Source organism: Budorcas taxicolor, chromosome 15 (genome assembly GCF_023091745.1).
Source record: "Budorcas taxicolor isolate Tak-1 chromosome 15, Takin1.1, whole genome shotgun sequence".
Lineage (NCBI taxonomy): Eukaryota > Metazoa > Chordata > Mammalia > Artiodactyla > Bovidae > Budorcas > Budorcas taxicolor.
The window spans coordinates 15611820-15627372 of NC_068924.1; the positions used below are offsets into that span (position 1 = coordinate 15611820).

Consider the following 15553-nt stretch of genomic DNA (forward strand, 5'->3'; position numbering starts at 1 on the left):
CGGATTCGATCCCCGGGTCGGGAAGATCCCCTGGAGAAGGAAATGGCAACCCACTCCAGTACTCTTGCCTGGAAAATCCCTCGAGTGTGGTAGGCTACAGTCCATGGGGTCGCTGAGTCGGACACGACTGAGCGACTCCACTTCAGCTGTGACATGCCGTCAGTCTCGTGCAAACTGCGTAATACATGTACGCTGACACAAGTCCTGTTCAGGGCAACCCCAATATACGAAGGAGTGTAACCCCTTGACTTAACCTTCTGTTTCTTCCAAACCTAAGGGTTAGACAATTAACCGAAATAATAGGCAACGGTTTGCGCATGCTCTTTTGGTGGCGCAGATTCCCTCCTCCCCCTAGTCGGAAGTCCCGGTTTGTTTACTAAATTACGACAGTCGTAAACCGAGATTTTTGTGCCGGCTTCCTAGCTTTACGACAACAACTATGGCGGCTGCCGGGGGTAGATTTGAAAGTGCGAGTAGCATCGAAGAGCGGAAACAACAGATTCGAAGTGCCAGGACCGAGGTGTTGCGCCAGGTACCTGTTTTGAGGCTTTGGGAGTCATTTAGATTTGAGAGTGGAGGCTTTCTGGGAGTCAGGCGTCTAGCTCTCCTGCCTCCCTGCACCTTTTCCCGTTTCAGTTCCTCAGTATCTTACCCTATCTAGTTGTGTGGGGGGATAGATGTTTTCCTTTGGGATGCTCGCACACTGTTGGGTATCTTCTGCCTCTTAGGTGGTCTGGAAGGCTCCAGTTGCTCATATTCTTTTCCAGAAAACTTGTTCCTTTCCTCTGACGTTCCTTACCTTTTAAAGCACCCGTGCTTCACATTTCTAGCACCTGATCACCTGTGCTGCGCACTTTCGAGGGACCCCACTACTTTCCCTGCATATCTTACAGCCTAGGTCCTCCGTCTTGCTATATCTGAAATGAAACTTTCCGTTTTCAGAAACTCGTGTAAGGCACGTTAGAGTAGATCGTTTCATTCTCCTTTTAAGTTATTTGTGTCCGTTATCCGGCTTACTGCAAACCCGTACTGAACCAAACAGCGATTGAGACAGAGATCTAAAAAATTTAGCTCCTCGAAAAAAGTTGAGAAACGTGTTTTTCATTAAGATTGAAATGAGTAGAGGTAAAATAAGGAAGGGAGGAAGTAAACTGTATTATTGACTTAGCTCATAAGATGTGAGAAGTGTGGCAGGGGAAAAAAGTGTGAAGGGGAAAAGTTGAGGTTAGAGAACAGTGTAAGGTGAAACAAGTGATGATCATTATTTTATCTGTTTTAAGCTATAACCGTTTAAAACACATTTAAATGCTGCTGCTGCTGTTAAGTCGCTTCAGTCGTGTCCGACTCTGTGCGACCCCACAGACGGCAGCCCACCAGGCTCCCCTGTCCCTGGGATTCTCCAGGCAAGAACACTGGAGTGGGTTGCCATTTCCTTCTCCAGTGCATGAAAGTGAAAAGTGAAAGTGAAGTCGCTCTGTCGTGTCCGACTCTTTGCTACCCCATGGACGGCAGCCTACCAGGCTCCTCCGTTCATGGGATATTCCAGGCAAGAGTACTGGAGTGGGTTGCCATTTCCTTCTCCATTAAATGCAAATAAGGAACCGGTGTAGGAGATAGGAAGGAGAAGTTATAATGACTGCAGTCAGATTTTACAGGGGAAGAAAAGGGCAATAAGTCTTACAGAGGTGAAAGATTGGTGGTCCCTGATTTCAACATATGTAATATATGTGTATAATAAATATCCTTCATCCTTGTCTCTGATATTTCAGAGGGAGTTTTTGGAGGGAGTGGATTTGTAAACTATGATGAATTTTATAGTATATCTATGTACAGAATTTTGAGAAGGACCAATCCTAGCTTTGAAATTTGGGGAGAGAATGAAAAGGCAGGAACAACTTCTTAGGAAGCTGTTACTTAGTTTGACTGTTTTTGAATGATAAAAACTTATCAATAGGATCATTTGTTTTTAGAAAGGTGATTCTTTCTGAAGCATTTTGAGGGTGTGGGTAGAGGGTTATGGACATTGCAGATTGAAGGTATGGAGGTCAGTCTCCTAACAGTTACAGAAGTATCAGGCACTATCAGTGGGATAGCGAAGGGAAAAGAAATTCAAGTCATTTTTGAAGTAGGGAGCTTAGGGGACAGGAAGAGGTCTACAGTAGGTCCCAAGATTCTGTCCTTGATTGGTGGCTCATTTCACTGTACTGTGCTGTGCTTCCTCATGCAGTCCTGTCTGACTGTTTGTGACCCTATGGTCTGTAGTCCACCCGGCTCCTCGGTCCATGAGGTTCTCCAGGCAGGAATACTGGAGTGGCTTGCCACACCCTCCTTCAGGGGATCTTCCAAACTCCGGGATTGAATCCAGGTCTTCCACATTGCAGGCGGATTCTTTACTACCTGAGCTACTAGGGAAGTCCGGTTCCTTTCACTAGTGATTGCTAATTGGTAATGCAGTTGGTAATGTGGAAGGAGAATTTGTTGTTTTTAATCTTTCTTACACTTTGGTAGGGGCTTCCCAGGTGGTGTTAGTGGTAAAGAACCCACCTGCCAGTGCAGGAGACGTAAGAGACGCAGATTCACTCCCGAGGTTTGGGGAGATGCTCTGGAGGAGGGCATGACAATCTGCTCCAGTATTCTTGAGAGGAGAATCCCATGGACAGAGGAGCCTGACAAGCTACAGTCCATGGGGTTGCAAAGAGTCTGTCACAACTGAAGTGTCTTAGTATGCATGCACACACACTTTGATAGAAGCAAATTTGTGGTGAGCCTTGCATGAAAGTGGGGGAGGTTTCTGTTTTGCTTTTTTGGTGAGAAGTAGGTGGGTCAGTGGTTAATTTTTCTTTTTTCACGGTTTTAGGCTAAAGCCAATTTTGAAAAGGAAGAAAGGCGTAAAGAACTGAAACGACTTCGGGGTGAGGAAACATGGATGCTACCTGATGTGATTAAGAGAGTTGAACAAATCTCACAGGTAAATACTATTAGGCTTACTTGGTGTAAGCTTTTTTTTTTTTTTTTTGGTTGCACTTATTCAAGTTAATACTGGAGGAGCAAGTTTATAAACTCTTTTTCACAAGTTAAAGAATGAATATCACATAGTTGACAGTACTGAATATTTGTCTCTCTGGCTAGAGTAGTATATATTGATATTTTGGACATGATATTGGAAAGATTGTATTAGTTGAGTTGGCTGGTAGAAAGCTTACCAGTCCACTTGTGGTAAGTTCATGGATCTAAAATGTTATGTGTTTTAAACTTAACGTGATGCTTTTTTTTTTAAGGGGGATGTCTCAATTCTTGCTTTCTCTTTCCACAGTTTATGCTGTCTTGTTAGATTTTATATGGTTCGTAATCTGTAAATTCTCTTGGGCCTGTTGAAGGAGATACATATACACTGTGTTTTCGTATATATGTTTGATTATATCTGTCTGTCAATATATTTACAAATAAAACTTTCCTTATATTTTTCCAAGAAATTTTAGCTATATGGTTTATTAGTAGTGCATACATTATAGAAGCATGTCAAAATTTTTTAGAAGAAGCTATTTATTGAATCATATTCCTTGTCTCCTTTCATGAAAGATTTAAAGTGTTTCGGGACATAGATCTTTTCCTCAAAATACTTACTTTTTAAAGTAAGCTAAAACTAAATTCTTGCCCCTTCAAAATGATTATTTATAGGAAGACTGTGTGAAGAAAAAGAAGAAAAAAGACAAGCATTCAAAAAAAGTAAAGAAAGAGAAGAAAAAAAAGAGCAAGAAACGAAAGTGTGAAAAAAATGAGTCAACCGACAGTTCATCGGTAAGTATGTGCTAAAACTAACCAAAGAATCTACTTGAGAATATTGTATCTAAAGAAGCAACATATGGGGACCTAAAATACTTATGAGAACTTAGGAAATATTACTAGTTAAGATACACTCCCAAGAAAATGCTTAGGAGTCATCTACTTGGAGGTGTACAGGAAATGGTAGAAATATGGATCTTAGGTTGTAGATAAGGGCTAGAGGATGGAGATGTGGTTGGAGAATCATTGCTGTTTAAAGCCATTAGCATGGATGAATTGCCTTGGGAAATTGAAAAGAAGGAAGAATACCAATGCTGAGAAGCCAGACAGCAAGTAAAGGATTTTAGGCAGAAGCAGTTGGAAAATTAGGAGAAACAGGAAAGAGTGAAAGGGGAGTAAAAATTGTACCATAAAATAAGGCAAAGAGTACCAAGACTTTTCAGTTTGTTACCTCAGTTTGTTTTTCATAGACATTCACAATTAAGTGTTTAAAATCGGTTGTGTTTGTGTATTTATCTTTGGGACAGAAAGGAAGAGAATGCTGGATCTGTTGTGTCTCTAGCCAGGTTTTGGATGAGAGGACTCACAAAAGAAAGGAAAGCAAGGCAAACCCTCACGGTTATTTTCAGGAAGAGAAAAGTATGTGGTGCTTAACGAGATGAGTTGGAGGTATTTAGTGATAATTGCACTCCTAGGTATGATCTTCAGAGGATTAGACAGTTGAGTCTTCATAAGAAGGCCAAACTGGACTCCAAAAAGTCAGTCCAGTCTGGCCCACTTGTAGTTTCAGAAATTAAATTTTGGCAGTATGCCCTGAGATGCTAATTGGCTCATGAAAGCTTGTTTTATATAAGAATGTTGTAGTTTTAGTCGCTAAGTCATGTCCGACTCTTTGCTACTCCATGGACTACAGCACACCAGACTCATAGTGTCCTCCACTATGTCCTGGAGTTTGCTCACATTCATATCCATTGAGTTGTTGATGCAATCTAACTGTTTCATTCTGTGCTGTCCCCTTCTCCTTTTGCCTTCAGTCTTTCCCAGCATGAAGTTCTTTTCCAGTGAGTTGACTCTTCAAATCAGGTGGCTGAAGTATTGGAGCTTCAGCTTCAGCAACAGTCCTTCCAGTTCAGGGTTGATTTCCTTTAGGATTGGCTGGTTTGATCTCCTGGCAGTCCAAGGGACTCTCAAGAATCTTCTCTAGCACCACAGTTTGAAAGTACCAATTCTTTGGTGCTTAGCCTTCTTTATGGTCCAGCTCTCGTATCTGGACATGACTGCTGGGAAAACCATAGCTTTGATTATACGGACCTTTATCAGCAAAGGGGTATCTCTGCTCTTTAATATACTTTTGAGATTTGTCATAGCTTTCCTGCCAAGGAGCAAACATCTTTTAATTTCATGGCTACAGTCACCATCCACACTGATTTTGGAGCCCAAGAAAATAAATTTTGTCACTGCTACCAGTTTTCACCCGTCTGTTTGCCGTGAAGTGATGGGACTGGATGCTACAGTCTTAGTTTTTTTCATGTTGAGTTTCAAGCCAGCTTTTTCACTCTCCTCTTTCACCCTCATCAGGAGGCTCTTTAGATCCCCTTTACTTTCTGTCATTACAGTGCCAGATATGCCATCTGCATATCGGAGGTTGTTGATATTGATCCCAGTAGTCTTGACCGCAGCTTGTGATTCATGCAGCCTGGCATTTCACATGATGTACTCTGCATTTAATTTAAATAAGCAGGGTGATAGTATACAGCCTTGCCGGTCTCCTTTCCCAATTTTGAATCAGTCCATTGTTCCATGTCTGGTTCTGACTGTTGCTTCTTGACTCCCATACAGGTTTCTCAGGAGACAGATAAGATGGTTTGGTATTTCCATCACTTTAAGACTTGTCCACAGTTTGTTGTGATCCACACATTCAAAGGCTTTAGTGTAGTCAATGAAGCAGATATTTTTTTGCAATTCCCTTGCTTTTTCTACGATCCAACAAATGTTGGCAGTTTGATTTCTGGTTCCTCTGCCTTTTCTAAATGCAGCTTGTATATCTAGAAGTTCTCAGTTCACATACTACTAAAGCCTGGTTTGAAGGATTTTGAGCATAATTCTGCTAGCATATGAAATGAGTGCAATTGTATGGTAATTTGAGCATTCTTTGGCATTGCTCTTATTTGGGATTGGAATGAAAACTGACCTTTTTCAGTCTTGTGGCTACTACTGAGTTTTCCAGATTTGCTGACATGTTGAGTGCAACACCTTTTCAGTATCATTTTTTATCATTTGAAGTAGCTTAGCTGGAATTCCGTCATCTCCACTATCTTTGTAGTAATGCCTCCTAAGGCCCACTTGACTTCATGCTCCAGGATGTTGGGTTCTAGGTGAGTAACCACACCATCGTGCTTATGTGCTTATGTGGGTCATTGAGACCCTTTTTTGTGTAGTTCTTCTGTGTATTCTTGGCACTTCTTAATTTCTTTTGCTTCTGTTAGATCTTCACTGTTCCTGTCCTTTATTATATCCATTCTTGCATGAAATGTCCCTTGATATCTCCAGTTTTCTTGAAGAGATTTCTAGTCTTTCCCATTTGGTTGATTTCTGTTTCTTTGTATTGTTCATTTAAGAAGGGCTTATATCTCCTTGCTATTCTCTGGAGCTCTGCATTCAGTTAGGTGTATCTTTCCCTTTCTCTTGCCTTTCCCTTCTTTTCTTCAGCTATTTGTAAAGCTTCCTCAGATAACCACTTTGCCTCTTGTATTTGTTTTTCTTTGGGATGGTTTTAGTCACTGCCTCCTGTACAGTGTTATGAACCTCCATCCATAGTTCTTTAGGCACTCGGTTTACCAGATATAATCCTTTAAATCTGTTTGTCACATCCACTGTATAATCATAAGGGATTTGATTTCGATCATACCTGAATGGCCTAATGGTTTTCTCTACTTTCTTCAATTTAAGTCTGAATTTTGCAATGAGGAGCTCACAGCCAGTCAGCTCCAGGTCCTGTTTTTGCTGGCTGACTTTTGATGACTTCTCTGTCTCCAGCTGCTAAGAATATATCAGTTTGCTTTTGGTATTGATCATCTGATGATCTCTATGTGTAGAATTGTGTCTTGGGTTGTTGGAAAAGGGTTTGGTGTGACCGTTGTGTTCTCTTGAGAAAACTGTTAGCCTTTGCCCTGCTTCATTTTTTACTCCAAGGCCAAACTTGCCTGTTACTCTGGGTATCTCTTGATTTGCTACTTTTGCATTCCAATCCTCTGTGAGGAAAAGAACATCTCTTTTTTTTGGTATTAGTTTTAGAAGGTGGTGTAGGTCTTCATAGAACTGGTCAGCTTCAGGTTCTTCAGCATCAGTTGTTGGGGCATAGACTTGAATTACTGTGATGTTGAATGGTTTCTCTTGGAAATGAACTTAGGTTGTTTTGTCATTTTTGAGGTTGCACCCAAGTACTGCATTTCAGATTCTCTTTTTGACTCTGAGGGCTACTCCATTTCTGGTAAGGAATTCTTCCCCACAGTAGTAGATACAATGGTTATCTGAATTTAATTCTTCCATCCTCGTCCATTTTAGTTTACTGATTCCTAAGATGTTGATGTTTACTCTTGCCATCCTCTTCTTGATCACATCTAATTTACCTTGATTCATGGGCCTAACATTCCAGGTTCCTATGCAGTGTTGTTCGTTACAGCTATATGAGAACGCAGCATCTTCATTCACAGTGAGAAATATAGCTGGATAGTTTTACAAAGTATCCAGCATGTTTTGTAATGGTAGGAATATTATATAGAAAATAAAATTCTTTTGAATATAGCTCAGGACAAAGGGAGTTGGAAAATCGTAAAGGAAAAGCAAAATAGGGGTACTGTTTCCACAATTGTGGGATTGAGTTGCTGACTTCATTGAGAACTGATAAAATTGATCTTCTCTTCAATAAGAAGTTTATATACAAAGTTGTTTATTTCAGTGGAGTTTATAAAACTCTCAGGAATTTACACAAGTATCACAGCTGTTAAGAATCCCCATCCCATGGGGATATATGTGTCAGGGTGACTAATCATTTATGCCATTTGATTAAGGGCACTTGCTTCCCTTTATCAGAGACTCACTGTCCCGTTCTTTGTTTTTTTGTTATTGTTGTTTTCTGATATGTAAGTCTTTTTGTTGCCACATATAGCATGCACATTTATACTGCCTTTAAAGTTGTGTAACACTCACTTTCACTTTTCACTTTCATGCATTGAAGAAGGAAATGGCAACCCACTCCAGTGTTCTTGCCTGGAGAATCCCAGGGACGGGGGAGCCTGGTGGGCTGCTGTCTATGGGGTCACACAGAGTTGGACACGACTGAAGTGACTTAGCAGCAGCAACATACACCTTACAGAGGATAATTTGAATGAATGTTCAGCGCACACATCACATTGAGGTTGACTGAAGAAGTAAAGAAAAACTTATATTGACAGTGAAAGGAAAGAAGGAAGAATAGTTTGGGGAATCAGGTTGGTTGGGAGCTCTTTTTGAGAAAATGTTTTTAGGGAGACAGGCTTAGATATTATTGAGAATGCTGCATTTGAGTGAGCAAGGTTTTAGCGGAAGGGGTAAGCTTAATGGAAGTAGGAGCACCTTGTCTTCTTAGCAGGAAAGTAATAAAGATGTACTTCTTAGCAAGGAAGTAATAAAGATGTACATAAACACAGATAATGAAGAGGAAGTAGCAGATAAATAAGGCAAACAGATTATTGATGGTATTTCTGCTTGATGTTCTGTTTCATTTGTGAAGTGGAAGGTAAAATCATCATGTGAGAAGACAACTCGAGAGTAGAAGTAGAATAGAGGGATTGAAATTGTGTAGACTTGAAACAGCTTTGCTTAGGTAGTAATAGAAGCAAATGGGAACCCTTTAAGATCCATGTGAGACTGGAAAGCATATCTTGACTGTCACAGTCTCTTGATTTTTTTTTTAACTTTTAAAATCAGTTTTGCTGAGGTATAATTTATATATAATAAAATAATCCTCTATTAAGTCTACTGTTTAATTCTTATACCTGGTTAGCTCTATCAGTTAAGGTATAGAGCATTTCCATTCCCCATAAGGTTCCTCATGGCTCTTTGTAATCAGTTCTTCCTTACCCTCTTCCTCCTCTCTGGGCAACGATAAGTCTGCTTTATCACTTTATAGATTCGTTTTCCCTGTATTGGGATTCCATATAAATATTCACATGGGCTTCCCCGGTAGCTTAGGTGGTAAAGAATCCGCCTGCAATGCAGGAGACTCTGGTTCGATTTCTGGGTTGGAAAGGTCCCCTGGAGGAGGGCACAGAAACCCACTCTAGTATTCTTGCCTGGAGAGCCCCATGGACAGAGGAGCCTGGCGGGCTACAGTCCATGGGGTCACAAAGAGTCAGACATGACTGAGCGACTGAGCATAACAGAGCTGCTGCTGCTGCTGCTAAGTCGCTTCTGTCGTGTCTGACTCTGTGTGACCCCATAGCAGCCCACCAGGCTCCCCTCTCCCTGGGATTCTCCAGGCAAGAACACTGGAGTGGGTTGCCGTTTCCTTCTCCAATGCATGAAAGTGGAAAGTGAAAATGAAGTCGCTCAGTTCTGTCCAACTCTTCGTGACCACATGGACTGTAGCCTACCAGGCTCCTCTGTCAATGGGATTTTCCAGGCAAGAGTACTGGAGTAGGTTGCCATTGCCTTCTCCAAAGCATAACATAGCAGTAGCATAAATATTCATATATGGTTAATCCTTGAACAACATCAGTTTGGATTGTACAGGTCCATTTATATGTGGATCTTTTTTGAGAAATATGTACCATACTACTACATAATCCACAGTTGGTTGGTTGAATCTGCAGATGTGGACCTGTAGATATGGACGGCCAACTGTAAAGTTACATGTTCGTTTTCCACTGCACAGAGGGTAGGCACCTCTAAGCCCCACACTGTTCAAGGGTCGACTGTAATACAATGTTTTTTATGTTGTGATTCTTTGGCTTGACATTATGTTTTTGCAACTCAAGTGATTGCATGTATCAGTATTTCTTTTCTCTTTTTTGCTATATTAAAGTATGTGGATATACCATAATTTGCTTGTCTATTTTAAATAATCTGTTCAGAGTCATTTGGGTTGTTTTTTAGTTTGTGGCTAATATGACTAATATGCCAGCAAATTTGGAAAACTTAGTAATGGCCACAGGACTGGAAAAGGTCAGTTTTCATTTGATCCCAAAGAAAGGCAATAAAGAATGTTAACACCAGTGTGCAGTTGCATTCATCTCACTCACTTGCAAAGTAATGCTGAAAATTCTCCAAGCTGGGTTTCAACAGTACATGAACTGAGAACTTCCAGATGTTCAAACTGGATTTAGAAAAGGCAGAGGAACCAGAGATCAAATTGCCAACTTACATTGGATCACTGGAAAAGCAAGAGAATTCCAGAAAAACATCTACTTCTGCTTCATTCACTACACTAAAGCCTTTGACTCTGTGGATCACAACAAACTGAAAAATTCTTAAAGAGATGGGAATACCAGACCAGCTGACCTCCCTCCTGAGAATCCTATATGCCGGTCAAGAAGCAACAGTTAGGACCAGATATGGAACAGTTGACTGGTTCCAAATTGGGAAAGAAGTACATCAAGGCTGTGTATTGTCACCCTGCTTATTTAACTTACATTCAGAGTACATCATGTGAAATGCCAGCCTGGATGAAGCACAAGCTGGAATCAAGATTACTGGGAGAAACATCAGTAACCTCAGATATGCAGATGACACCATGCTTAAGGCAGAAAGTGAAGATGTAAAGAGCCTCTTGATGAAAGTGAAAGAGGAGAGTGAAAATGTTGGCTTAAAGCTCAACATTCAGGAAACTAAGATCATGGCATCCGGTCCTGTCACTTCATGGCAAATAGATGGGGGTATTCTCACTGTGAAATCCCATGGGCAGAGAGCCTAGTGAGCCATAGTCCATGGGATTGCAAAAAGTTGGGCCCAACTTAGTAAATAAAAAACACTGAATAAAGCTACTGTGAATGTTTACAAGTCTTCTTGTGGACATGTTTTTCTCTTGGAAAAATACCATTGTTTTCCAAAATGTTTGGACCATTTTACACTCCTCTCAGCAGCTTATAAGAGTTCCAGTTATTCTGCATCTTGAAGAGCACTTGGAATATTCAGTCTTTATAGTTTTCTGGCCATCCTACTGTGTGTAGTAATATTTCATGTGATATTTCCTTGAAGATCAGTGATGTGGAGCATTAATTTAAGTCTTTATTGGCCATTCTGTTTTCTTTTATGAACTCCAGTTTATCAGTTATGTTCTTTTACCATTAATTTCTCCTCATTACTGCTTTTGATGTCCTAACTTGTATATCTCAGGGTTGTAAAGATTTTCTCCTGTTTTTTTCAAGAAATTTTGTAGCTTTGGCTTTTTTGTCAGTAATTCATTTTGAGTAATTTTTGTTTATGGTATGTAGTAAGTGTCAAAGTTTAGTTTTTTCCCATATGAATTTCCACATGTTCCAGTATCATTTGTTGAGAAGGCTAACCTTTCTCTGTTAAATTACTTGTGTGTTAGTCGCTCAGTCGTGCCCGACTCTTTGCGACCCCATGGACTGCAATCCACCAGGTTCATCTGTCCATGAGATTTTCCAGGCAAGGATACTGGAGTGGGTTGCCATTTCCTTCTCCAGGGGATCTTGCCAACCCAGGGATTGAACCCAGGTCTCTTGCACTGCAGGCAAATTCTTTATCGACTGAGCTACAAGTTAAATACAATTGAGCATATATATTTGTGGGATAATTTCTAGACTCTCTTCTGTTCCGTTGACTTGCATGTCTCCCCTTGGACAGTAAATACATTGTCTTAATTTTGGCAATTCTAGGGTAAGTCTTGGAATAAAGTAGTGTAAGTTCTATGATTTTGTTCTTTTTGAAATGTGTTTTGCTACTCTAGGATATTTGCATTTTTAAAGTAAATTTTAGAATCACATCATTTTCAGCAAAAGTGGCTACTAATGTTTTGATTGGAAATGTTTTGCATCAATAGATCGATTTTGAGAGAATTAATATCTTAAAATAGAGTCATGCAACCCATCATGCATATGGTATATCTACCTTTTAAAGTTTTTTTAAAATTTCTGTTACAGTTTTCTGATATTTTCAGTGTAGAGGTCTTACTATCATCTTTTGCTATATTTTTATATTTAATTTTCTTGGGGTGCTGTTGGAAATGGCATTTTAAAAATAAATTTTATGTTTCTTGTATTTGCAGCTAATATATGTCTTTACAATAGATTCTTGCATATTTGCCTGATTCACAAGTACTAGTGTTAGCTTTTTTTGGTTGATTTCTTAGTATATGATTGTGTTATGTGTGAGTAAAGACACTTTTTTTTCTTTCCAATCTCTATGCCTTTTACCTCATTTGTTAATTTTTTGTTTTATTTCACTAGCTAGGACTTCAGTATAGTGTTCATTAGAAGTAATGAGGCTGGACCTCCTTACCTGTTCCTTAAGTGGAAAGTATCTTTCACCTGAAAGCATGATATTAGCTGTGGGCTTTTCATGTATGCCCTTTTAGATTGAGTAAATTCTCCTCTGTTTTAATTTTTTTTTCTAAGAGTTGGTGTGTTGAATAAGCATTAGATTTTGTCAAATACCTTTTACACATCTATTAATGTAATCATATGATTTTTCTCTTTTATTCTGTTAACATGAAGAATTACATAGGTTAATTTTTTTAATGTTACAGGAAGCTGAATTCCTGGGATAAACCGTTTGGTCATTTTTCTTTATAAAATATTTTATTTATATATATTTACATGTGAATTTTACTGAATATGTTTTTTTATGATTTGATTTGCCCACAGTTGGTTGAGAAGTTTTGCATCAGTGTTTATGAGGGATATTGGGTTTTAGTGTTAAGGGTAATGCTGGCCTCACATATGAATTAGAAAAAAAAATTCCCTTTTCTTCTGTTTGCAGAAAAGTTTGTGTTAAGATTGGTGTGGTTTCTTCCTTAAATGATAAAGCTTACTAGTCAGACTGTCTGGGCTTAGCGTTTTCTTTGTGGGATGTTTAAAGTGCAAATTTAATTCTATTAAAATCTGTATTAAATGTTTTCTCTTTATTCTTGAGTTATGGTAATTTAGATTTGCAAGGAAATTGTTTATGTCATCTAAATTGTTGAATTTACGTCCTGTCCTTTCCTGATTTTAGCTATTTCTATTTCCTCTTTGTTTCCTTGGTCAGCATAGTTTTAGGTTTATCAGTTTTATTAATGATTTTTTTCAAAAAATTGCCTTTTAGTTTCATTGATTTTTCTATTTGTGTACATTCTGTTATTTCCATTTCTTTCCTATTATATATTTTGTATTTAATTTTCTTTTCTTTTTCTAACTTACTGAAGTGGGTACATAGGTCTTTCATTCTAAACCTTTCTTGTTTTCTAATTGAGTATTTATAATCTAGATTTTTCTCCTAGCACTGTTTGATCTCCATGTAACTGGAGATTTTGATGTTATATTTTCATTGTCATCCTTTTCAAAATATTTTCTAATTAACTTTGTTATTTTTTAAACTTACAGACTGTATATGAGTTTTAAATTTTTCTAGTAATTTGTGGATTTAACCCATTTCATTTTTGTTTCTGGCTTCAAATTTAATTCAGTTGTTGTCATAAAACATACTATGTATAATTTAGTTTTTTAAAAAAATTATGAGGCTGAGTTTATGGCTTAGCCTATGCTCTATCTTGGTTAAAATTTCTTGTGTAATTGAAATGTATGTATATTCAGGTGTTGTTGATAGTTGTAGTGTTCTGTGAATGTCAACTTGGGAGAAAGTTTATTCATAATGTAAAGTCTCTGTGTTGTGAATTTGTCTTTTTCTTCTTCGGATTTTGTCAGTTTTACCTCATGTATTTTGAAGTCTTGTTAGGTAAATACACATTTAGGATAGTTATATCTTGTTGATGAATTGATGATTATAATATCATAAAATGTTCCTCTTTATTTCTGGTAATATTCTTAAGGCCTACTTTTGTCTCATGTTAATAAAGCCTTTTTAGTTTTGGTACTATTTTTGCTTTCATGATGTATCTTTTTAAAAATTTTTTTAGTTTTAATGTATCTTTATTTTACATTTAAAGTGTATTTCTTGTGGACAGTCTATATTTAAGGCTTGCCTTTTTATTTAGCTGATCAATTTCTTCCTTTTAAATTAGAGAATTTTCTCCACTGACTAATATGATAGCCACATTGAGTTTTAAATTTTTAATCAAAATTTATTGAAGTTATAAGGTTGAAAGATCATTTCTTTAGTCTCACTAGCCAGATTTTTTTGTGTTCATAGACACATATGGCTAGATTAAGGTAAGGTAAGGTAAGGTGAAGTCGCTCTGTTGTGTCCGACTCTTTGCGACTCCACATCTGTAGCCTACCAGGCTCTTCCGTCCATGGGATTTTCCAGGCAAGAGTACTGGAGTGGGTTGCCATTTCCTTCGCCAGAGGATCTTCCCGACCCAGGGATCGAACCCAGGTCTCCTGCATTGTAGGCAGATGCTTTACCGTCTGAGCCACCAGGGAAGTCTCTATGGCTAGATTAGTGGCTACCATATTGGGTGGTTTAGATATAGAAAGATCCTATTAGATAGTGCTGAGATTATTTATGTTTAATATAATTATAGATATGTTTGAGTTTCTCTTCTTGCCAGTCCCTTTTCTATTTGTCCCATTTGTTCTTTATTACTTTTTCTCTTAGCTTCATTTCCTTAGTTGTTTGTTTTAGCATTCTTATTTATTTTTTTTTACACAGTCCATGGAATTCTGCAGATCAGAATACTGGAGTGGGTAGCCGTTCCCTTCTCCAGGGGACCTTCCCAACCCAGAGATTGAACCCATATCTCCTGCCTTGCAGGCGGATTCTTTACCAGCTGAGCCATGAGGGGTTTTTTTCAGTTTTTTTTTTTTTTTTTTTCCCCTGGGCTTTTTTCCTGGTCTATTTTAATTCTAGTTTTGTGGTTTCTCTGCTGACCTGGCGGTGTGGGAGCTCTGGAGATCTCTCTGCTTATGTGTGTGTGCTCAGTTGTATCTGACTCTTTGCAACTCCATGGACTGGAGTTCATCAGGCTTCTCTGTGGAATTTTCCAGGTATGAATACTGGAGCAGGTTGCCATTTCCTACCTCAGGGGATCTTCCCGACCTAGGGATCGAACCTGCATCTCCTGCATCTCCTGCATCTCCTGCATTGGCAGATGGATTCTTTACCATTGTTCTGCTGGAAATAGCATAATTGTTCCTTACATGGTAGTTATTCTAATAATTGTTTCTTACATGATAGTTATTCTTTGTGTATCCTTGTGGACTTACATTGTAAACATGTTCGGTTTGTTTTTGAGTTAAAGGCTACAGGGGTCTCATATAGTTTTCTGGAACTCTTTCTCTGTGTAGGTTCCTTTTCATGGATACTCTGTCTCAGTCATCATGAAGTTAAAATTCTATTTCTTTTAACTCAGTGAGATTGTCATACTGTGCTTGAATTACCTCTCCTTGTGCCTTTGTCTAGAAAGTGCCAGCAGGCAAGAACCAGTAGAGTGTAACTGTAACATTCACTTGTTTCTCTTTTCTCAGTGATCATAGTCCTGCACAACTGAGAGTCAATGTCTAGAAACAGTTGTTTCTTATATTTTCTACTTTTATTTTCATTTCTGTATATTTCTAATCTGATATGGCATTTATTTTTTCATGACCAATGCAGAAGTCCTCAAGTACCT

The 15553-nt window shown here is 38.6% G+C and overlaps 1 protein-coding gene across 1 annotated transcript in view; it reads left to right on the forward strand.

Moving 5' to 3' along the window:
• The first annotated feature begins 439 nt into the window (after positions 1-439).
• CWF19L2 (CWF19 like cell cycle control factor 2) overlaps positions 440-15553 on the forward strand; it is a 148800-nt gene continuing 133686 nt past the window's right edge. Inside the window, exons 1-3 of the mRNA XM_052652985.1 lie at positions 440-532; positions 2858-2968; positions 3679-3798. Coding sequence (XP_052508945.1) covers positions 440-532; positions 2858-2968; positions 3679-3798 — 324 coding nt within the window. The remainder of the gene's footprint in view (positions 533-2857; positions 2969-3678; positions 3799-15553) is intronic.